The sequence below is a fragment of the Notolepis coatsorum genome (assembly GCF_963971535.1).
Source record: "Notolepis coatsorum genome assembly, chromosome: 16".
Taxonomy (NCBI): domain Eukaryota; kingdom Metazoa; phylum Chordata; class Actinopteri; order Aulopiformes; family Paralepididae; genus Notolepis; species Notolepis coatsorum.
This window is the reverse complement of record NC_140180.1, coordinates 103,935,530-103,961,062: the sequence shown is the minus strand read 5'-3', so window position 1 is coordinate 103,961,062 and position 25,533 is coordinate 103,935,530. Positions and strand designations below refer to the sequence as shown.

General features: G+C 43.0%; 1 protein-coding gene across 1 annotated transcript in view; it reads right to left on the bottom strand.

Moving 5' to 3' along the window:
• The window catches only part of gemin5 (gem (nuclear organelle) associated protein 5), a 117,520-nt gene that overhangs the window by 24,547 nt on the left and 67,440 nt on the right, over positions 1-25,533 (bottom strand). Inside the window, exons 21-24 of the mRNA XM_084331589.1 lie at positions 18,642-18,779; positions 17,663-17,810; positions 16,508-16,627; positions 2,297-2,507 (exon numbers count right to left, since the gene is read on the bottom strand). Coding sequence (XP_084187715.1) covers positions 2,297-2,507; positions 16,508-16,627; positions 17,663-17,810; positions 18,642-18,779 — 617 coding nt within the window. The remainder of the gene's footprint in view (positions 1-2,296; positions 2,508-16,507; positions 16,628-17,662; positions 17,811-18,641; positions 18,780-25,533) is intronic.

Genomic DNA, 25,533 nt, shown 5'->3' with positions numbered 1-25,533 from the left:
ACCTCCAGGCTGCGTTTAATTGTTTTCAAACCTCCCTTTTTGATTTTAAACTAGTTTTAAATGCAAAGAAAACTAAATCCATGATGTTCACAAGGGCTCGCTCACAGCCAGTGAATCATGTTCATATCGTTACGCTAAAGGGAGCAACCATAGAGAATGTTTCATCCTACAAGTATCTTGGGCTAAGGCTGGATGAAGAGCCATCTTTTAAAGCACATATTGGAAACCTCACAAAGAAACTTAAACTAAAACTTGTTTTTTTCTTTCGCAAAAAAAAAAAACGATGCTTTTCTTTTGAGGCCAGAAAGAAACTTGTTCAAGCCACATTCCTGTCTGTAATTGACTATGGTGACATAATATATATGCATGCTGCCTCTTCAATGCTAAAAAAGCTAGACAGTGTGAATCATGCTTCTCTGCGCTTCATCACTAGTGCCAAATGACTTACTCACCATTGTGTGCTTTACCAAATGGTAGGATGGACCTCTCTGTACGTACAGAGGAAATCCCACATGTTTGTTTTTATATATAAGGCCATCATAGGGAAGCTTCCCCTATATCTTTCCAACCTAATTAGCTTTGCCTCTAGCAGCTACTATACCAGGTCCACAAGATGGCTACTTTTAAAAAACCTGAGAATAAACACTGAACTAGGAAGAACAGCTTTTTCAAGCTTTGCACCTTGGGCATGGAATGGGCTACAGGACCATATCCACTTAGATACCCTGGTCTCCCTCTGCAAATTTAAATCTGTATTACATAACTTCCTACAAGAAGAATGTCGCTGCTTTCTCTAGTCGGGTCCCAACTGCAAAACTGCAAAATTACTGTATTACCCTGTATTTTCGTACACTTTTACTATTATGTAGACTATTCTGTTTCGTGTTTTTATGTTTACATGTGATGTATTGTTTATTGTATACATGCACTTTTATTATGTTCTTGTGTGATGTACCGCACATTTTATTGCTGTCTGATATTTGCAAATGTTATTGCTGTCATCTTGGCCAGGTCTCCCTTGCAAAAGAGATCTTGTATCTCAATGGGACTTCCTGATTAAATAAAGGTTAAATAAAAAATAAAAAGAACAGAGAATGAAATCTACTGTATGTACAGTTCCATTCTTATAATGGATATAGCTCCGCCATTTTGGATCGGATTGCAACAGGGATTGTTGCTAAATGTTCATAGAAGGTAGACAAACTAACTGCGCTCCAATCTATTTTGTGGTAGATAATCCCGAGAAATAAAAAAAAATAATAATCAGGGGAGCTCCAGTAGCTCACTGCGTACCTCGAACGCTATTTCGGCGTCGGGGACAACCGTGCGCGTCACGGATCTGGGGTAGCGAGTTCGACTCCCGGACAAGCCGTACTTTCTCAGAGTGTCTTTCCCCCCCATCTATACCCCCATTCAACCTGTTTCTGTCGGTCATACTTGACCAGAAAAAAAGCGATAAACGCGAAAAAGAACCAGCTGACTGGTCAAAGTTTAAAAAAAAATAATAATAATAGGCATTTGCTTGCAGGAAGCTGGAAACTTTTAGCAACGATAATTCAAAATGGCGGATATTCGCTAAATTATAAAGACATTCCATAAACTAAAATCTCACTAATAACACTTTACCCTATTGGTAAACAAACCTATTGTTGAAAATATACACTATGACTGCTGGATTATAGTCTTTACTCTTGGATACATTTGGAAAAAAACTAAACGCAACATTATGTCATACAGTAGAGAGATTGATTTATGACGTGATGTCATTTTGGGACTGGTAGCGGACCCGTCGGGCTTAAGAGGTTAAAGTAGACACAAATGTCTTTTAATATGTCTAGGCCTCTACATTTCTGTTTCATATACAATGCAAAGTTGTAAGGTTGCAATATGTCGCTGCTGCGGAAATAAACCTTTTGATTGAGGAAACAAATACATTTGTTATTTTTTGGTAAATTGGGTATTTTTTGTTACAATTAATCGATTATAATTGATCGTTAACGTTATCAATGATCGATTAAGGCACGTTCTTACAATTTGCAACCCTACTACAACCAATGCAAAGTCAATGGGGTCAAATTCCTGTCTGTACAAGCTGACTGAAGACAACTGAAATCTACTTGGATGTATGAGGAACAGCATGGATCGTGCCGATAAAGGATTCTATTGATCAATATCATGATTGGTAAGTAAGAAATAAGGCTAGCGGTCCAAATCTCACTCAGAGCCCACTTACTAGACTAACGGACCAATCAGAGCACACCAACTAGATCAACGGACCAATCGGAACCCTACTAACCAGCAGGCTGTCCTGTGTTCTGAGGACCTCCTGGGCGGACACCCAGTCCTGAGCAGAGGCCAGGTCTTTAGCACATCTGAGGGAGAGGGACTCGGACAGGCGGGCCTCACCGACCACCCTGGCCAGGCTGGCGGCCGTTCTGAGCGATGCCACGTCGTTCTTCCTGGCGATGACTTTGGCTGCATCATAACTGGCATCCGCTGCCAGGTAGCTGGGTAGAAATATATAAACAAAAGTTCTGGTACCCATTTGGTTGATAACATACAGTAGATGGTGTAGCGTACCGTCAGATCCCACCAGAACTTCCCCTCCTGTGTCTCTCCTTATCTGTTATCCTCTCAGCCTTCCTACTGACTCAAATAACCTTCTCTCCCGTGTCTCTCCTACTCTGTCTCCCTCACAGCCTTCCTACTGACTCAATAAAGAACCGTCTCTCCTGTGTCTCCCCTACTGTCTCCCTCTCAGCCTTCCTACTGTCTCAGTAAAGAACCTTCTCTCCTGTGTCTCCCCTACTCCGTCTCCCTCTCAGCCTTCCTACTGTCTCAGTAAAGAACCTTCTCTCCTGTGTCTATCCTACTCTGTCTCACTCTCAGCATTCCTACTGACTCAATAAAGAAACTTCTCTCCTGTGTCTCCCCTACTCAGTCTCCCTCTCAGCCTCCCTACTGTCTCAATAAAGAACCTTCTCTCCTGTAGACCGCAAAAAAGTCAAGGTGCTTAAATATTACCTGTGGTGTCCCACAGGGGTCAGTGTTGGGACCCAAATGGTTCATATTATACATTAATGATATCTATAAAGTGTCTGAAATATTTAAATTGGTTGTCTTTGCAGATGACAAATATTTTATGTTATGGGGATGATCTGCAGCAGCTTTTAAAAGTGGCAAAGGAGGAATTGTACAAATTAAAATGCTGGTTTGATACAAACAAGCTATCACTAAATCTGAATAAAACCAAATTCATTCAGTATATGAAAATGTTTTTGGGTGTCTTAACTCATTCTGCGCCGGGCCTATATAACCAAATTAGGGCTAGCACGCCAGCGCTTTAATCAATGGGAGGACGGGGAAATTTGCGAGTGCTTAAAATATATCTTAACACATTGACAGCCACGGGTATTAAGACGGCCCCACTCTATAGGGCCAGGATATCATAATACGGTTTCATTGTGCGTGAGGCTGTTTGTAGAGCTAAATCTATACTTTATATTATTGCTATATGTCCATTCTCATTGTCAATTGACACTATAAACCGTCCCTTCAAAATGGCTTAAAGAAATAATTTTTTCATCAATACGTTCCCATTTTATAGCATCTTGAATATAAGCGTTATATGGGATTTGGTCTGGTATATTTCCTGGAAGGCGAGATACAGGCCGCTAAGCTAATAACGTTAAATCGAATGGTGTTTCGGCCCTACAGAAGCTAGAGCTAAAAATCAAAATGCATATGATCGGTATCATGGTCCACCATGAATGCATGAAAGGGGCGGGGGACGTCGTTTCTGATTATTGATTACCAATAACGCTGTTAGCCTCAGTAGCCACATTCGCTGATCGCCTGGTTGGGTATGATAACAAGGCCTGATCAGCGTGTAATTTACGTGAAAAAGGTCTTACCGTGGGCCGGTTGGACTGCAAAAAGGATTTCCCAGTTATCGATCGCCATCTGGTAGATCGATATGTCCATTGGCTGATATATTCCTTTACTGCGTACCGAATTCCGCGTCCCAAAACGTATTCCGTGCTACATGCTACACGCATAGATTCGGGCTAACAGGAAACTCCATTCAAGATTAAAAAAAAAAAAGACACCGTTCTGCCACAGGGAACACTGCATTATCGAGACAGCGCCCCTACGAGGATCTGGCCGGTAATGCACTTTTCCAAATTCCAAGAGTAGGGTAATTCTGCAGTGCCGCTCGGTGACATCGAGTAGGTTATTAAAATGGATTAAAAGCCAAAACAACCTAGCCACGGATATGTCCGTGGTTGGCCCTTTAACACTTTGAGTGCCAACGACGAGATTTCTCGTTAGTTCATGCCAACCGTTGAGTGCCAGCCGACGAGAGATCTCGCTTTTAATCGTTATTTTTTCTATTTCCATTCATTTTTCATCAATCTAGCCCCACGTTACCAGTGGGGATCTGTCTGAACTCGAACAGGGAAAATACCGCCCCCTATCGTCTCTCCGGATGGTACTGCACCCCTTTGGATTAGATTGAATGAAACGCATGGAGAAAAAAAAAGTCCTGCTTCCACATTTTACTTGTCAGGCATGTAACCGGAGATGATCGAAGTCATCACCCACCACCAGAACAGAGGAGAATGTGTGTTTCCAGTACCCAGCGTTGGATCAATAAACGCGATCGATATATCAGGAATTGGAATAATCTTTTTGAAGAACATCTGATCTGAGGTAAGGAATCTATTTTACCAGTCTTGGGATAATCAGAGCTATTTTCACCTATATATCAGTGTGTGCCATATGTGTGTATGTGTGTGTCTGTGTGTGTGTGCGATCAGGAAATAAGATAATCGATTTTCAGCCCACTTCTATTTTTCAGCCCGCTTCTATAGCGTGCATAAGTACACATACTATCGATAATCTAGCGTTTATTTGAAAACGATATCATAAATAGGCCAAAAAATGACAACGTGTTTTGTGTATTCCAGTAAAGGGCGATTATCACAGAATCTTGACATTTTCTGAAATGTTCAAAAAACTAGCGTGTTTCAAAATGAGAACTCGGTCATTGAAGTGGGTGGTGGCACGCAACAGGGTTCTGGGGCACCGGACCCGTGGCACTCAAAGTGTTAAGCATGCGCCAAAACACGGACATGTCCGTGGTTGGCCATGAATGTGTTAAGTTATGGCTATGGGTCTAATACACCCGTCGCTTATCAATGACTTGCTTGCAGTCAACATGTACAAAACGGATTGTTTTTTTCATCGGTACATTTCCGTTTATACCGGTTTGAATACGAGTATAGTTTGAGATTTCTAGTAATTCCAGAGAAATACGCGATAATAGCCCTTTAGTGGAATACACAAAACACGTAATTTTTCGGCTGATTTATGAATAGTTTTCAAATACACGCTAGATTATCGATTGTATACGTGTCCTTATGCACGATATAAAAGCGGGCTGAAAAATCGCTTATCCATGCCTTGCTCAGCACCAATGGCACGCACACACAGACACGTTGTGATCGCTATGAAAAAAACATCTGATTAACCCAAGACTGGTAACATAGAGTCCTTACCTCACATCAGATGTTCTGCAAAAAGATTAATCCAATTCCTGATCGCCATTCCAAAGATCGATTGAGTCCATTGATCCAACGTTATAGTCCAAAACACATAATCCATGCTGCTCCCAGTCCCCCCAGTCAATGTGGTACGATACTGCATGCCCGAGAAGCAAAACCCGGACCGGACTTTTTTTTTATGCACATCCCCAGCCAATCCAATGATGTGCAATACCATCTGGGAGACGATAGGTGGCGGTATTTGCCCTTTTGCTAGCTCAGACCCATTCCCAACGATAACATTAGGCTGGATGGATGAAAATGAATATCGCTAATAAAATAAATAACGATTAAAACCCGATTATACTCGTGATTGGCGCTCAATCGATGGCGAGTTAACCCGACTATCATCGTGACTGACGTTGAATGAGTTAATAGACCACAAACATCTTAAATCAGAAATCACTGTACACTCTGTATTTCACATTCATTGTAACCTACCTGTCATATTGTGTTGAAGTTTGGGGAAATACATATAAAACCAACCTACAAAAGATAATGCACACTGCAAAAAAGGATTGTACATCATGCTGGCTATAGAGATCATACCAATTGTTAATTTTTTTAAAGTCAAACTCTGAAATTTTAAGATTTGGTTAAATTCAAAACTGCACAATTCATGTACAGTGCATCCGGAAAGTATTCATACCCCTTCACTTTTTCCACATTTTGTTATGTTACAGCCTTATTCCAAAATGGATTAAATATTTTTTCCCTCAAAATTCTACCCAATAATGACAAAGTGAAAAAGGTTTTTTAGAATCGTTTGCAAACGTATAAAAAAATGTTAAATTATAAACAGATAAGTACATAAGTATTCACACCCTTTACTCAATACTTTGTTGAAGCACCTTTGGCAGCAATTACAGCCTCAAGTCTTCTTGAGTATGATGCTACAAGTTTGGCACACCTATTTTTGGGCAGTTTCTCCCATTCTTCTTTGCAGATTGTGTCAAGCTCAGGTTGGATGGGGAGCGTCGGTGCACAGCCATTTTCAGATATTTCCAGAGATGTTCAATCGGGTTCAAGTCTGGGCTCTGGCTGGGCCACTCAAGGACATTCACAGACTTGTCCCGAAGCCACTCCTTTGTTATCCTGGCTGTGTGCTTAGAGTCATTGTCCTGTTGGAAGGTGAACCTTCGCTCCAGTCTGAGGTCCAGAGCACTCTGGAAGAGGTGTTCATCAAGGATCTCTCTGTACATTGCTGCATTCATCTTTCCCTTGATCCTGACTAGTCTCCCAGTTCCTGCAGCTGAAAAACATCCCCACAGCATGATGCTGCCACCACCATGCTTCACTGTAGGGATGGTATTATATATTGAAATTCTTTATTTGGAATGACCCCTTGAGATGAACCATCTCGTTTTCAAGGGGGTCCACAGCTTACAAATACATAAATTACATATCTGTATTAAACATAAGAAAACAAAAAGAAACAAACAAAAACCAAACACAAAAACAAGATCAAATTAATAATAAACGGGTTCAAACAACATCAAACAAGAGGAACATAAACATAAGACAAACAAACAACAAAACACATATTCAAGTGATTGCTTCAAAGATCTGTTATACTATTATTGGTGGAAACATGAACAAGTAATCTCAAGGTGAGAGGACAGCGCAGTTTTAAACAGTTGGGAGGATGTTATAGATCGAATATGAACTGGAAGATTATTCCAGTCAGATGGACCTTTGAACATGAATGATTTTTTGCCAACTGAGGTGGTTACATTTGTTGGAACTTTAAAAAAATGTGTCTCAGTTGATGTCTAGAGGTGAAAGGGTCCATATACTGTTTGATATATTGCAGATAATTGAAGTGAATACATTTAAAAATGAACTGTAACCAGTGCTGCTGTCGTCTTACTGTGGGAGATGGCAAATTAAGGTTTTCATACATGGTGCAGTGGTGTGTCAAATATGGGCAGCCAAGAGCAAATCTGCATAGACGGTTGAATAACGTGGTTTAGTGGAAGAAGGTTGGTTTTAGATGCAGTTTGGTAAACTACGTCAGCGTAATCCATGATGGGTAAAATTTGTTGATGAACCAGTTTCTTTCTGACGGGGAGTGTGACACATTTTCTATTGCGGTAGAGAACACCAGCACTAAAGTTGACTTTTCTAACAATATTATCTATGTGACATTTGTATGAGAGTTCTGAATCAAGCCATAGACCAAGGTATTTAATGTGATCAACTCTATGCAGTTGTGTACTTTCCAGACAAGTGATATTAAATGGTTGATTAATGGTTTTGGATGCAAGATTATGGATGGTCCCAAAGAGCATAGTATTAGTTTTAGTTTTGTTGATTAGTAGTTTATTAGCCGAGAGCCAAGATTCGAGTTTATTGAAATTTGATTGCAGTGTTGACTGAATTTGAGGTAAGGTAATATTGACCAGGTGATAAGCGGTGCCTGATTTCCTCCAAACATGGCGCTTGGCATTCGGGCCAAAGAGTTAAATCTTGGTTTCATCAGACCAGACGATTTTGTTTCTCATGGTCTGAGAGTCCTTTAGGTGCCTTTTGGCAAACTCCATGCAGGCTGTCATGTGCCTTTTACTGAGGAGTGGCTTCCTTCTGGCCACTCTACCATAAAGGCCTGATTGGTGGAGTGCTGCAGAGATGGTTGTCCTTCTGGAAGGTTCTCCCATCTCCACGGAGGAACACTGGAGCTCTGTCCATCGGGTTCTTGGTCACCTCCCTGACCAAGGCCCTTCTCCCCAGATGGCTCAGTTTGGCCGGGCGGCCAGCTCTAGGAAGAGTCCTGGTGGTTCCAAACTTCTTCCATTTGCGAATGATGGAGACGACTGTGCTCGTTGGCACCTTCAATGCTGCAGCCATTTTTTGTACCCTTCCCCAGATATGTGCCGCGATACAATCCTGTCTCGGAGGTCTACAGACCATTCCTTGGACTTCATGGCTTGGTTTGTGCTCCGACATGCACCGTCAACTGTGGGACCTTATATAGACGGTTGTGTGCCTTTACAAATCATTATATTATGAATTGAATTTACCACAGGTGGACTCCAATCACGTTGTAGAAACATCTCAAGGATGATCAGAGGAAACAGGATGGAGCTGAGCTCAATTTGTGTCATAGCAAAGGGTGTGAATACTTATGTACATGTGATATTAAATCTTTTTTTTTTAATACATTTGCAAACAATTCTAAAAATCTTTTTTCATTTTGTCATTATGGGGTATTTTGTGTGTAGAAGTTTCAGGGGAAAAAATTATTTAATCCATTTTGGAATAAGGCTGTAACATAACAAATGTGGAAAAAGTGAAGGGGTATGAATACTTTCCGGATGCACTGTATAAAGTAACACAAAATATAGTCCCTGGCAACATACAAAAAATGTTCATGGGCAGAGATGGGGGTTATAATCTAAGAGGGAAATTAAAACAACCTATTGTCCATACAACTCTCAGAAGCAAGTGCATCTTAGTTTGTGGGGTATCCATTTGGAATGGCCTTGATGTAGCAATAAAAACAAGTAATACTATTGAAATGTTTAAATGCAGATATAAACAGGAATTATTGGGCAAGTATAAGTTAGAGGAGCTTGAAAATAACGTGAACTAGTATTTTTGTAATTATGTATCTTTTGCTGTAGTGGATAGGTATATTATTTTTTGATATTGATAGATAACGTATTACATATTAATATGATATTGTAAGGAAGGGGCAGGACCAGATAAGCTTCGATTATTTCTGTCCCTTCTCGAACAAAACCATTTGTTTTGAGCTATGTTGATTATTGCTTCCATGTCTAGGAAGATATATTTTATTTGTATTTTATTAAAAATAAATATATTTTTCTGGTCTGCATCCTCTTAGCAGATGTTTGTATTGAGCCGTACTGTATTGTACCCATTCTGCAATATGTTAATAAAGTTTTCAATCAATCAACCAAACAGTCAGTCTTAGTTTAATCTTTCCTCTGTACCATCAGTCTTAGTTTAATCTTTCCTCTGTAACGTCAGTCTTAGTTGAATCTTTCCTCTGTAACGTCAGTCTTAGTTGAATCTTTCCTCTGTACCGTCAGTCTTAGTTGAATCTTTCCTCTGTACCGTCAAGGCCTCTACATGCTACAGCAACTGTGAAGCAACTGCAACACAACATCGACAACGCAACAGTGTTGCAGACACTCTGCCTTTATGCTTCTGCAACATCGACGCGCAGCCTATGCAACATTGTACCCCGGATGTAGCTAGGTTCCCTAGATAGATGAAACTTCCCTTCTCAACCAACCCATTGATAACAAGCAGAAAAAGAAGCATATTTTTTACTTCCGGTCGGGGGATTTCAAAATAAAAGAGCGACGTCTAAAAGCACCGTAAATACGTTTATTTTGTACATTATCTAACGTTAACACGAACCTAAACTAATCTAAAGTTAGTTTAGGTTTGTGTTAACGTTAGATAATGTACAAAATAAACGTATTTCCGGTGCTTTTAGACGTCGCTCTTTTATTTTGAAACCCCCCGACTGGAAGTAAAAATTATGCTTCTTTTTCTGCTTGTGTCCGGTTCTGTGTTTGTTGGTTTTAACATTAGCTGTTGTATTAAATTAATTGATTGCCGTTTAACTTGTCCGTGTCCAGTCCTTTCGATTAGCCCCACTGTTCATTGTAAACAATGATGTATGTAATTATATTAACGTTACTGTGTTACATTTCCACTTTGTTGAAATGTACATGCTAGGGCTATAGGATAACCACCAGTTAATTCGCGATTTTTTTATTGGTTTGTCATGACAAACCAATTACATAATCCAACATATGTGTAAGAAACTTAACATATACCAGTTAACGGTATATTTTTTTAATGATTCATTACGGCGAAATCAATACTTCCATTTGTATAAATTACATTAACTCGAGGATAGTATTCCTGCCTGCGGGACCAATATTATTCTATGACAGCCCCGCCCCCATTCGCTAACCAACCAATCACAACATCAAGCAACGGTTGTTCAGATTAGATTTTGGGGAGAGGTACGCAACATCCTCACAACACACTCTACAACACCCTCTGCAACATGTTGCGTTGAAGTCGCGCTGATGTTGTGTTGCAGTTGCGTTGCAGTTGCATGTAGAGGCCTTCAGTCTTAGTTGAATCTTTCCTCTGTACTGAAGGAAATCGATGTTTTTCCAAAATGTAGATGATGTAAAAATATTGGTGGATGACAGCATCTACTTATAGCCATCTCAGAGGAGGACGGCAGAGAGAATCAGTGTGTTAGCAGTAGACTAAGATAGAGCCCTGGGCCCTCATTTATCAACATTGCATAGAAAGTGTTCTATTTCCGTTCCTACGCATGGAATTTAGAATGTGTGTACGCACAGAAATATCGGGATTTATCAACCGTGCGTACACAGGTCCTACGCACACTCCGTATTGATAAATACCATTTGTTCTTACCGCCAATGCTCGTGCATGATTATCCATATATGGTAATGAAACACCCCCCATGGGATGTGCAATAATGGACTAACCCGAGCGAACTCTGAGAAACTCCACGAGTGAGATTGTTCATGGAGGCGCTGTCGAACCAAGAAGACACAACCCATGTTATGGGATAAATAAAAGGCTGGCGGACTTGTACACGGTGATGTCAGATATCAACGACTCCCTAAGACCATTGCTGCAATTCTGCCTGGACAGCTCAAAATACTAATAAAGACCGTTCGTTAACCACTGTTTGGCGTTGGTGTGTCATTATAACCATGCTGGAATATGAATGCCTTTATTAGTTTTGTTCGATTGGCTACCGGGTATAATATGATTTGTAGAGGCATACAATCTATTTTGTTGTCGGTATTAGGTAGCCTATATGAATTACATATAATAGCAGCCATAGCCTACATTATGCAACAGTAACTTGCGCATATATAATAGCACATGGCACAGCCCTGCGAAGCCTGCACAGTAAACTAACTTGATTGTTAATCTAGCTGTTGTATCTTTACGCTTATGAAAACATGAAATAATATGTATAGGCTATAGGCCGTCATTTTGCATTAATAGCCTATATTCTCAAATGGCATTTAATGGCTATCCGCTGTGGGCTATCTCCTCGCTGACGGACCAGTATACCTTATATCATATCATATTCCTATATGTCTCCCAGGAATCGTGGGGCTCTGGGGAATAAAGGTTGGGAAGACCCTGCTATTATAGCCTATCCTTTATAATGTTATAGGCTATTTTATGATGATGATGAACATTTACAGTTTACTCTATCAGCCTACCCAGCATGTAATACGTTCTTTGTTAGAACTCAACTCGTTATTATTTTGCGCATAGATTGCAGAAATACGGGAACGTTTTGATTTATATTTAAAAGGCTTTGACATTGTAAAACGAAATAAGTGGAATTTCGAAATTATGTAAGCAGAATACAAGTCATATCACCCACACGATATATGCTACCTGTATATCCAGAGCATGTATGCTTTTCATTCATTTAAGACACATTTATTGCAAGGGTTTTGTAATACACAAACTCAACAAATAACCTCTGTTCTCGTTGCAATGCGTTTTAAATTCTTTCTTATACAGTAGGAAGGGGGAAGAACACTATATTGTGGGTGTTCATATGACTTGTATTCTGCTTACAGCTTCGAAATTCCACTATTTCGTTTTAACAATGGCAAAGCCTTTTAAATAAAAAAAACGTTCCCGTATTTCTGCAATCTATGCGCAAAATAATAACGAGTTCAGTTACACGGAGCACAGTCAGTGCACCCCATATATTCCGATAACGCTATATATAAACCATGCTGCATTCATTCAGAAAGAAAGACCTATTATTCCAAATGCTATTTATAGGGTTTTGACCATAATTACACTACTGTCGCTATTTTACAATTAAATATAATGAATTACGGGGGTCATACAGAACACGTCAGTCAAACTAATGAACAAAAGCTTATTTCCGCGTTGAAACTAATGCATGAAACTGATGAAAGCATATGCCGTCCGTCTGCAGTATCCATATTCTACCGCTGGGCGCCAGGTACGCACGGTCAGAGCTGAGCATAGATATACGCACAAAGTCAACCACACGTTCAAATTGATAAGTCCCACACTTTGCTTAGAAATTATCGTACGCACGGGTTACGCACATATCTGTGCGTACGCAACGTTGATAAATGAGGGCCCAGGGCTTTGAGGTCGTTTAGCTTGTTAAACATAAACACTGATAAGGACTGAGAACAGTGCAGATTTGGTCAGAGAGAACTATGCAGAGTTTGGAAAGGGGGCGGGCCCCCGTTGCTAGGGAGAAGACGTTATGCGAGTTTCCTTCCGGGGTAAGTTAGATCTAGACACGAAGCTGACGCGAGCGGATGTGGATCAGAGACTTTCATCCCTCTCTCACCCTCGCCGGTGGGGGAGGGGAGATGACACATCATCATTAGCTTCGGCTAACGGGAAATGGTGGTTGGCTCCGACAAGGCCCAGAACCGTCAGACTAATGACAGGAGAGACGGTGGAGACGAATGAATTAGGACTTTTCAAGGACAATACAATACATCTGATTACGAGGCTCTGTTTATGGAATAAACATGAGGATATGAGAAAAGAGATCACGTTGCAGTGTTGTTTCTTCTGACTATGGATGTACTAACAAGGGGTTGATACAGTGTGTGACAGCTAATGAGATCCAAGTAAAATTACACAACGCGGAGGCCGGTCACGGAACAGCAGGTGATGAGTGAGTAAAGGCTGGAAACACTGTTATCTTTCAGTACCGTCAGTCTTAGTTGGATCTTTTCTCTGTACAGTCAGTCTTAGTTGAATCTTTCCTCTGTACCGTCAGTCTTAGTTGAATCTTTCCTCTGTACCGTCAGTCTTAGTTTAATCTTTCCTCTGTACCACCATCTTTCCTCTGTTCCTCTTAAGCTGCAACGTCCCTCATATGGGAAGTTTTTCTGACTTTTTGTAACCGGCACTTTGGCGACCCCTAGTGGCTCGGGTGTGCATATTTTGTAATACAATATATTAGGGGTGTAACGATTCGACCTCATGACAATTCGATTACGATTCTTCAGGCAACGATTCAATGCATCATGAAATCTCTTCATTTGACCAGGATTCGATTAGATACATTTTCTATCAGTAAATTGCCAAATTTTTTTTGAATACACAAATGTGGCTGGGGGAACTTATTCACTCAGCATGAATGGACTATAGGTCAATAAAAAAAATAAAAAAAAAATATATATATATATATATATATATATCCCCCCCCCCCCCCGATTATAATCGATTCTAACATATTCAAATCGATGCATCGAATTGAACACATTAGAATCGATGCATTTCGATTAGGGATGTCCGATATTATCGGCCTACCGATATTATCGGCCGATATCGGCATTAAAATGTGATATCGGAAAATATCGGTATCGGTTTCAATTTTTTTATTTATTTTTTTATTTAATTTTTTTTTACATTTCTATAACCTTTATTTAACCAGGCAAGCAAGTAAGAACAAATTCTGATTTAATTTATTGTCAAAAGTATGCATAATGTTGTGTTAATTCCACAACAAGAGATATGTAATGTTAATTACCTGAAATTATTCCGTTTTTTTGGAGGGGAAACCCTGCATATATCGGTCGATATCGGTATCGGAAATTAAGAGTTGGACAATATCGGTATATCGGTATCGGTAAAAAAGCCAATATCGAGCATCCCTAATTTCGATTATTCGATGCATCGTTACACCCCTGCAATATATATATATCGAATTGAAGGCTTATTTGTTGCCCGTCGATAGCAACAAAATCCGTTCAGCCGTTCTCGAGTTACATGCCGGTATTTGAGGCTTGTGCAAAGTACACGGTATTGCGCAAAATACCACTCCCGACTCAGGCTGCAGTAGTTCCGTCAATCTAGATCCAATCTCGAAAATGATTGTGGATCGTTGTAGCCAATGAGTGTGGCTTTCCAATGATACCCCACATGCATGTATGAATCTAAAAAACAAACAAAACTAAAACACGAAAACAGGAAGAGAAAAACAGCCGAATGAATTGAAGTCTATGAGGAAACTGAGTTTTTCTTTGTACACAGTTTACAAAAATCACTCCTAATCACTCATTTCTGAATGGATCTTTATGAAATTTAGAGATGTACTACATAAGGCTTCAGGCTATGGCTCCGTCTGGATTTGTAAGCCATACCACCTTCTGGGGAAATACTACCTCTGGACTACTAACTACTACAGAAAAACTTGAGTAAAGTTTTTTTTACAACTCAAGTTCAGACCTATGTTACTCTATTACGTTAGCACTAAAAGTGAAACCTTCAGAATGTCATCTTTCAAAAGTATAAAGTATGTTGTTTTGGTTTGCAAAAAAAGTATGCAGTCCACAAAAAAACGAAAACGGCCAGGAGACTCATTGCAGGTTAACATGTTTGTCATTTTAGACGTCCCCATAGGTTCTTTATCAGCTGTGGTTGCAGGGTTTCAGCATTTATATTTTGCTAATCTCCACCTGAGAGCAAAGTCGATGCTCCGCGGTTAAAGGCAAGTGGCGTGCGGTGTTCCCTCACGGCTACATCTTTGGATGCCAGGACCACCAGATACACCTCCGTGGCCTACGCCAGGACCAGAGAGACACCTCCGTGGCCTACGCCAGGACCAGATAGAGACACCTCCGTGGCCTATGCCAGGACCAGATAGAGACACCTCCGTGGCCTATGCCAGGACCAGATAGAGACACCTCCGTGGCCTATGCCAGGACCAGAGAGAGACACCTCCGTGGCCTATGCCAGGACCAGAGAGAGACACCTCCGTGGCCTACGCCAGGAGCAGAGAGAGACACCTCCGTGGCCTACGCCAGGACCAGAGAGACACCTCCGTGGCCTACGCCAGGACCAGAGAGACACCTCCGTGGCCTACGCCAGGAGCAGAGAGAGACACCTCCGTGGCCTACGCCAGGAGCAGAGAGAGACACCTCCGTGGCCTACGCCAGGAGCAGAGAGAGACACCTCCGTGGCCTACGCCAGGAGCAGAGAGAGACACCTCCGTGGCCTACGCCAGGAGCAGAGACACCTCCGTGGCCTACGCCAGGACCAGAGAGAGACACCTCCGTGGCCTACGCCAGGAGCAGAGACACCTCCGTGGCCTACGCCAGGAGCAGAGACACCTCCATGGCCTACGCCAGGAGCAGAGAGAGACACCTCCGTGGCCTACGCCAGGACCAGAGAGAGACACCTCCGTGGCCTACGCCAGGACCAGAGAGAGACACCTCCGTGGCCTACGCCAGGAGCAGAGACACCTCCATGGCCTACGCCAGGAGCAGAGACACCTCCATGGCCTACGCCAGGAGCAGAGAGAGACACCTCCGTGGCCTACGCCAGGACCAGAGAGAGACACCTCCGTGGCCTACGCCAGGACCAGAGAGAGACACCTCCGTGGCCTACGCCAGGAGCAGAGACACCTCCGTGGCCTACGCCAGGAGCAGAGACACCTCCGTGGCCTACGCCAGGAGCAGAGACACCTCCGTGGCCTACGCCAGGAGCAGAGACACCTCCGTGGCCTACGCCAGGAGCAGAGAGAGACACCTCCGTGGCCTACGCCAGGAGCAGAGACACCTCCGTGGCCTACGCCAGGAGCAGAGAGAGACACCTCCATGGCCTACGCCAGGACCAGAGAGAGACACCTCCATGGCCTACGCCAGGACCAGAGAGAGACACCTCCATGGCCTACGCCAGGACCAGAGAGAGACACCTCCATGGCCTACGCCAGGAGCAGAGAGAGACACCTCCATGGCCTACGCCAGGAGCAGAGAGAGACACCTCCGTGGCCTACGCCAAAAGCAGTGACACCTCCGATGGGATTTTCACGTCTGAGTATAAATGTAGTGTTAGTTTACCATTTAGCAGCGGTGGAGAGATGGCCGTCCTTCTCCAGTCCAGCGGCCCAGGAGGTGTAGAGCCGCTTCAGAACCGGGTCTGCTGGTGGCAGCCGCGCTTTGGCTAGCGCTATGGCCTCCCTGAGACAGACACAGACACACACAATCAATTATACATCACAAACAGTTCAACCATCTCTCACCCTGTGTGTGAGATTACACTTGCAGCATATTAACGACGACCATTTTCATGTACTTTACATTTAAGTCATTTAGCCGCAACGTTTTCATCCAAAGTTCTGTACGACAAGTGAGCAGGAAGGGTACTCAGCCGAGTAACAAATGTTCATCAAACAGTGCTGAAACTTGGGTTCTGCAGTGTTGAGTGCATGCTTAGTAATAGAGACATATTAGTATAGTAGGTAGTAATATAGACGAGGAAGATTATTTAGTGGAAGAGTGCATGATAGTAGAAGACTATTTATTATAGACACATATTCTTCTTCTTTCATTGCAGATATTGATTGAAGAAGTGTGAATTAGTCAATGAAAGAACATAGGCTCTGAGGAGAGGAGGCTCTGAGGAGAGGAAGTGGGAGGAGGCTCTGAGGAGAGGAGGCTCTGAGGAGAGGAGGCTCTGAGGGGAGGAGGCTCTGAGGAGAGGAGGCTCTGAGGGGAGGAGGTGGGAGGCTCTGAGGGGAGGAGGTGGGAGGCTCTGAGGGGAGGAGGTGGGAGGAGGCTCTGAGGGGAGGAGGTGGGAGGAGGCTCTGAGGGGAGGAGGTGGGAGGAGGCTCTGAGGGGAGGAGGCTCTGAGGGGAGGAGGTGGGAGGAGGCTCTGAGGGGAGGAGGTGGGAGGAGGCTCTGAGGAGAGGAGGCTCTGAGGGGAGGAGGTGGGAGGAGGCTCTGAGGGGAGGAGGCTCTGAGGGGAGGAGGTGGGAGGAGGCTCTGAGGGGAGGAGGTGGGAGGAGGCTCTGAGGGGAGGAGGTGGGAGGAGGCTCTGAGGGGAGGAGGCTCTGAGGGGAGGAGGTGGGAGGAGGCTCTGAGGGGAGGAGGTGGGAGGAGGCTCTGAGGGGAGGAGGTGGGAGGAGGCTCTGAGGGGAGGAGGCTCTGAGGGGAGGAGGTGGGAGGAGGCTCTAAGGGGAGGAGGTGGGAGGAGGCTCTGAGGGGAGGACTCACCTGTACAGCTTGTGTGACTGCAGCAGGTCTATGGCCTCGTACAGCTTGTTGATGGAGAGGAGGTGGGAGGAGGCCTTCAGGTACTGCTCCTGGAGACACAGCTGCTTCACGTACACCTCCACTGTCCTACACCACACAGCATAACCCGCTGAGAGAGAGAGGGAGGGGGGGGAGGGAGAGACACAGAGAGGGAGAGAGAGAGAGAGAGAGAGAGAGAGAGAGAGAGAGAGAGAGAGAGAGAGAGAGAGAGAGAGAGAGAGAGAGAGAGAGAGAGAGAGAAAGACACAGTCAGAGAGAGAGGGGGAATATAGAGATGAAGACAGGTTCTTTATACTGGGGTATTATCAGCACAAACACAGATTCATAAAATATACAAGATACAAAAGTAGTGAATAATAATTCATGCAAAGAAAATGTACTTATATATTGCCTCTTCACACGCACAGATCAACAGATATGTCCTCTTTACAGAAAAAAGGAACTAAATACCAAGATGCCTCTTCACTCTCCCCGTACAGTATCACCCCACATTACAATATATACACTACAGTACAACACAAGAGTGTTGTTCTGCAGATCTTACCTACAGGAGCGATACAGTAGTTACATATCTTACCTACAGGAGTGATACAGTAGTTACATATCTTACCTACAGGAGTGATACAGTAGTTACAGATCTTACCTACAGGAGTGATACAGTAGTTACAGATCTTACCTACAGGAGTGATAAAGTAGTTACAGATCTTACCTACAGGAGTGATACAGTAGTTACAGATCTTACCTACAGGAGTGATACAGTAGTTACAGATCTTACCTACAGGAGTGATACAGTAGTTACAGATCTTACCTACAGGAGTGATAAAGTAGTTACAGATCTTACCTACAGGAGTGATAGAGTAGTTACAGCTCTTACCTACAGGAGTGATACAGTAGTTACAGATCTTACCTACAGGAGTGATAGAGTAGTTACAGCTCTTACCCATGGGGGCGATGGAGAGCAGGTGGTCGTTGAGCTCTCCTCTCTCAGCAGCCTGCTGCAGGGCCCCGGCCACGTCTCCGCTCCACAGCCGGAGGTACAGCACAGAGTCATGATGGCCAGCCTCTATGTGGGCCTCCTCTAGAAACACAACACAGAGTCATGATGGCCAGCCTCTATGTGGGCCTCCTCTAGAAACACAACACAGAGTCATGATGGCCAGCCTCCTCTAGAAACACAACAGTCATGATGGCCAGCCTCCTCTAGAAACACAACAGTCATGATGGCCAGCCTCCTCTAGAAACACAACACACAGTCATGATGGCCAGCCTCCTCTAGAAACACAACACAGAGTCATGATGGCCAGCCTCCTCTAGAAACACAACAGTCATGATGGCCAGCCTCCTCTAGAAACACAACACAGTCATGATGGCCAGCCTCCTCTAGAAACACAACAGTCATGATGGCCAGCCTCCTCTAGAAACACAACAGTCATGATGGCCAGCCTCCTCTAGAAACACAACACAGAGTCATGATGGCCAGCCTCCTCTAGAAACACAACACAGAGTCATGATGGCCAGCCTCCTCTAGAAACACAACACAGAGTCATGATGGCCAGCCTCCTCTAGAAACACAACACAGAGTCATGATGGCCAGCCTCCTCTAGAAACACAACAGTCATGATGGCCAGCCTCCTCTAGAAACACAACAGTCATGATGGCCAGCCTCCTCTAGAAACACAACACACAGTCATGATGGCCAGCCTCATCTAGAAACACAACACAGAGTCATGATGGCCAGCCTCCTCTAGAAACACAACACAGTCATGATGGCCAGCCTCCTCTAGAAACACAACACAGAGTCATGATGGCCAGCCTCCTCTAGAAACACAACAGTCATGATGGCCAGCCTCCTCTAGAAACACAACAGTCATGATGGCCAGCCTCCTCTAGAAACACAACAGAGTCATGATGGCCAGCCTCCTCTAGAAACACAACACAGAGTCATGATGGCCAGCCTCCTCTAGAAACACAACACAGAGTCATGATGGCCAGCCTCCTCTAGAAACACAACAGAGTCATGATGGCCAGCCTCCTCTAGAAACACAACAGTCATGATGGCCAGCCTCCTCTAGAAACACAACAGAGTCATGATGGCCAGCCTCCTCTAGAAACACAACACAGAGTCATGATGGCCAGCCTCCTCTAGAAACACAACACAGAGTCATGATGGCCAGCCTCCTCTAGAAACACAACACAGTCATGATGGCCAGCCTCCTCTAGAAACACAACAGTCATGATGGCCAGCCTCCTCTAGAAACACAACAGTCATGATGGCCAGCCTCCTCTAGAAACACAACAGAGTCATGATGGCCAGCCTCCTCTAGAAACACAACAGAGTCATGATGGCCAGCCTCCTCTAGAAACACAACAGAGTCATGATGGCCAGCCTCCTCTAGAAACACAACACAGGGTCATGATGGCCAGCCTCCTCTAGAAACACAACACAGAGTCATGATGGCCAGCCTCCTCTAGAAACACAACAGAGTCATGATGGCCAGCCTCCTCTAGAAACACAACAGAGTCATGATGGCCAGCCTCCTCTAGAAACACAACACAGAGTCATGATGGCCAGCCTCCTCTAGAAACACAACACAGAGTCATGATGGCCAGCCTCCTCTAGAAACACAACAGAGGCATGATGGCCAGCCTCCTCTAGAAACACAACAGAGTCATGATGGCCAGCCTCCTCTAGAAACACAACACAGGGTCATGATGGCCAGCCTCCTCTAGAAACACAACACAGAGTCATGATGGCCAGCCTCCTCTAGAAACACAAGTCATGATGGCCAGCCTCCTCTAGAAACACAACACAGTCATGATGGCCAGCCTCTATGTGGGCCTCCTCTAGAAACACAACACAGAGTCATGATGGCCAGCCTCCTCTAGAAACACAACACAGGGTCATGATGGCCAGCCTCCTCTAGAAACACAACACAGAGTCATGATGGCCAGCCTCCTCTAGAAACACAACACAGAGTCATGATGGCCAGCCTCCTCTAGAAACACAACACAGAGTCATGATGGCCAGCCTCCTCTAGAAACACAACACAGAGTCATGATGGCCAGCCTCCTCTAGAAACACAACACAGAGTCATGATGGCCAGCCTCCTCTAGAAACACAACAGTCATGATGGCCAGCCTCCTCTAGAAACACAACAGAGTCATGATGGCCAGCCTCCTCTAGAAACACAACAGAGTCATGATGGCCAGCCTCCTCTAGAAACACAACACAGAGTCATGATGGCCAGCCTCCTCTAGAAACACAACAGAGTCATGATGGCCAGCCTCCTCTAGAAACACAACAGAGTCATGATGGCCAGCCTCCTCTAGAAACACAACACAGGGTCATGATGGCCAGCCTCCTCTAGAAACACAACACAGAGTCATGATGGCCAGCCTCCTCTAGAAACACAACAGAGTCATGATGGCCAGCCTCCTCTAGAAACACAACACAGAGTCATGATGGCCAGCCTCCTCTAGAAACACAACACAGAGTCATGATGGCCAGCCTCCTCTAGAAACACAACAGAGGCATGATGGCCAGCCTCCTCTAGAAACACAACAGAGTCATGATGGCCAGCCTCCTCTAGAAACACAACACAGGGTCATGATGGCCAGCCTCCTCTAGAAACACAACACAGAGTCATGATGGCCAGCCTCCTCTAGAAACACAACAGTCATGATGGCCAGCCTCCTCTAGAAACACAACACAGAGTCATGATGGCCAGCCTCCTCTAGAAACACAACAGAGGCATGATGGCCAGCCTCCTCTAGAAACACAACAGAGTCATGATGGCCAGCCTCCTCTAGAAACACAACACAGGGTCATGATGGCCAGCCTCCTCTAGAAACACAACACAGAGTCATGATGGCCAGCCTCCTCTAGAAACACAACACAGAGTCATGATGGCCAGCCTCCTCTAGAAACACAACACAGAGTCATGATGGCCAGCCTCCTCTAGAAACACAACAGTCATGATGGCCAGCCTCCTCTAGAAACACAACAGAGTCATGATGGCCAGCCTCCTCTAGAAACACAACAGAGTCATGATGGCCAGCCTCCTCTAGAAACACAACACAGAGTCATGATGGCCAGCCTCCTCTAGAAACACAACAGTCATGATGGCCAGCCTCCTCTAGAAACACAACACAGAGTCATGATGGCCAGCCTCCTCTAGAAACACAACAGAGTCATGATGGCCAGCCTCCTCTAGAAACACAACACAGAGTCATGATGGCCAGCCTCCTCTAGAAACACAACACAGAGTCATGATGGCCAGCCTCCTCTAGAAACACAACAGTCATGATGGCCAGCCTCCTCTAGAAACACAACAGAGTCATGATGGCCAGCCTCCTCTAGAAACACAACACAGAGTCATGATGGCCAGCCTCCTCTAGAAACACAACACAGAGTCATGATGGCCAGCCTCCTCTAGAAACACAACAGTCATGATGGCCAGCCTCCTCTAGAAACACAACAGTCATGATGGCCAGCCTCCTCTTGATGGCCAGCCTCCTCTAGAAACACAACAGTCATGATGGCCAGCCTCCTCTAGAAACACAACACAGAGTCATGATGGCCAGCCTCCTCTAGAAATACAACAGAGTCATGATGGCCAGCCTCCTCTAGAAACACAACACAGAGTCATGATGGCCAGCCTCCTCTAGAAACACAACACAGAGTCATGATGGCCAGCCTCCTCTAGAAACACAACAGTCATGATGGCCAGCCTCCTCTAGAAACACAACAGTCATGATGGCCAGCCTCCTCTAGAAACACAACACAGAGTCATGATGGCCAGCCTCCTCTAGAAACACAACACAGAGTCATGATGGCCAGCCTCCTCTAGAAACACAACACAGAGTCATGATGGCCAGCCTCCTCTAGAAACACAACAGTCATGATGGCCAGCCTCCTCTAGAAACACAACACAGAGTCATGATGGCCAGCCTCCTCTAGAAACACAACAGTCATGATGGCCAGCCTCCTCTAGAAACACAACACAGAGTCATGATGGCCAGCCTCCTCTGGAAACACAACACAGAGTCATGATGGCCAGCCTCCTCTGGAAACACAACCCTGGTCAATTCCACATTTAATTCACATAAGTCACATTTTCATATAGTGATATATTGTGGTACAATATATTGTCACATTTTCATATAGTGATATACAGTGGTACAATATATTGTCACATTTTAATATAGTGATATACGGTGGTACAATATATTGTCACATTTTAATATAGTGATATATGATGGTACAATATATTGTCACATTTTAATATAGTGATATATTTAAAGCAGGCGTGTATTTCAGTATGTGGCGTAAAACTGTGGAATTCTCTACAGAATGAGTTGCATCTTTCAATTCAATAAAATATATAAAGAAAGAACATTTAGACGTTGAGTAATAGCTTTCCCTATGACTTTTTTCTTCTCATGTTATGTTACAAGTATTGCTTGTTAAATATATGTAATTGACAGACCATCTATTTCTATTGTTTATTTATTGTTTTGAGTAAGGGGCAGGCAAAATATGATTTTCTTCTCCCTGCTCCTTTTCGCTCATGGAATGTGCAAATTGAGATGTGCTTTTATCATGAAATTATGCTGTTGTGCTTTTATTATGAAATTATGCTATTGTGCTTTTATTATGAAATTATGCTGTTGTGCTTTTGTGGAACTTTTGTGCGGCTCTTTAGCCACTCAGCTGCGGCTCCCTGGTAAAAAAAAACTTAAATATTTCATCAACTAAAATATACAATATGCCTCTCCCTGCCGCCTAATCTTGAGTTTCCGACCCCCAGTAAGCTAACCATGAATAAATCCAAAAAAAGGAAAGTCTGAGGAAAACAAGAGGGTTTAATTCAGTGTGGACAGAGTAATTTGCTTTCACAACTAACGATGCAGGCTTACCTGTATGCCTGATATGTGGTGAGAAATTTGCAAACAACAAAATAAATGTCTTTGTATTTTATAGATTTTCCACAAATAAGGGAAGGACTCAAATAGAGCTGCATAGTTCAGGGTTTTATTTCAAAGTAGGTCTACACATGGTATTTTTTCAAAGTAGACTACTTTTTATTTTATAAATGTTCCACACATAAGGGAAAGACTGGTACCAGCATAGTTCAGGGTTTTATTTCAAAGTCGGTCTACAGACACCAGTTTTTTCTCCTCTTCTGTTTTATTTCAAAGTAGGTCACATAATAGTCTTTTTTCAAAGTAGACTACTTTTTATTTTATAAATGTTCCACAAATAAGGGAAGGACTCAAATATACCAGAATAGTTCAGGGTTTTATTTCAAAGTCGGTCTACAGACACCAGTTGTCTCCTCTTCTGTGTTTTATTTAAAAGTAGGTCTCCACAGCCAGTCTTTTTTCTCCTCTTCATAAGAGTTTGAGGTTTTCCTTTGTTATAACAGGTAAAAACAGCAATAAAAAGTCAAACATTTTCTTTTTGTTGCTTTATAATTCTATTAATGCAACAAACTGTGTGCTATAAATATAAAGTATAATAAATTGCAAATTACTTTTGGTATGCAATCGTCAGGCATTTTATGCTAAATGTGGGGTATGCTTGGGGATAACTATATATAAAATGTTATACACTGTTATCTTCATTTTAAGGGTAAATTGGTTTTGCGGCTCCAGACAAATTTTATTTTGTGGGAGGGGGGGAAATGGCTCTTTTGATAGTAAAGGTTGCTGACCCCTGGTGTAACGGAACAAAAACAAATGAAAATGAAATATATTGTGGTACAATAATTGTCACATTTTCATATTATGATATATTGTGGTATGATACATTGTCACATTTTTATATTGTGATATATTGTGGTACGATACATTGTCACATCTTAATATTGTGATATATTGTGGTACGATACATTGTCACATTTTAATATTGTGATATATTGTGGTATGATACATTGTCACATTTTAATATTGTGATATATTGTGGTACGATACATTGTCACATTTTTTATATTGTGATATATTGTGGTATGATAAATTGTCACATTTTAATATTGTGATATATTGTGGTACGATACATTGTCATGTTTTAATATTGTGATATATTGTGGTACGATACATTGTCATGTTTTTTATATTGTGATATATTATGGTATGATAAATTGTCACATTTTAATATTGTGGTACAATACATTGCCACATTTTAATATTGTGATATATTGTGGTACGATACATTGTCATGTTTTAATATTGTGATATATTGTGGTACGATACATTGTCATGTTTTAATATTGTGATATATTGTGGTATGATACATTGCCACATTTTAATATTGTGATATATTGTGGTATGATACATTGTCACGTTTTATTATTGTGATATATTGTGGTATGATACATTGCCACATTTGAATATTGTGATATATTGTGGCATGATACATGGTCACATTTGAATACTGTGATATATTGTGGTATGATACATTGCAGGGCTCTACGCTAACCTTTTTCACTAGGGGCACAGGTGCTCCTAAATGAAAAAATTTAGGAGCACACAAAGAAATTTAGGAGCACCCAAAAATATTTAGGAGCACAGTGAAAATATGTCAACAGTTTTTTTTTTTTTTTTTAAATAAATGTATATTTGTACTGTGCGTGCATGTGCAAACGGGACACATCTGTGCAATAGCACATACCACCAAAGTCACTGGCCCACTGTGTGCGTGTGTGTGTATCATCTGCGTGTGCAAACGGGAATGGGACAGACATTTGAACTATTAATTAAGTGATTAATGCCTACTATGGCAAAGTTGTAGCCAACAACTAGGCCTAATAAGAAAGGCAGTGATATTGAAC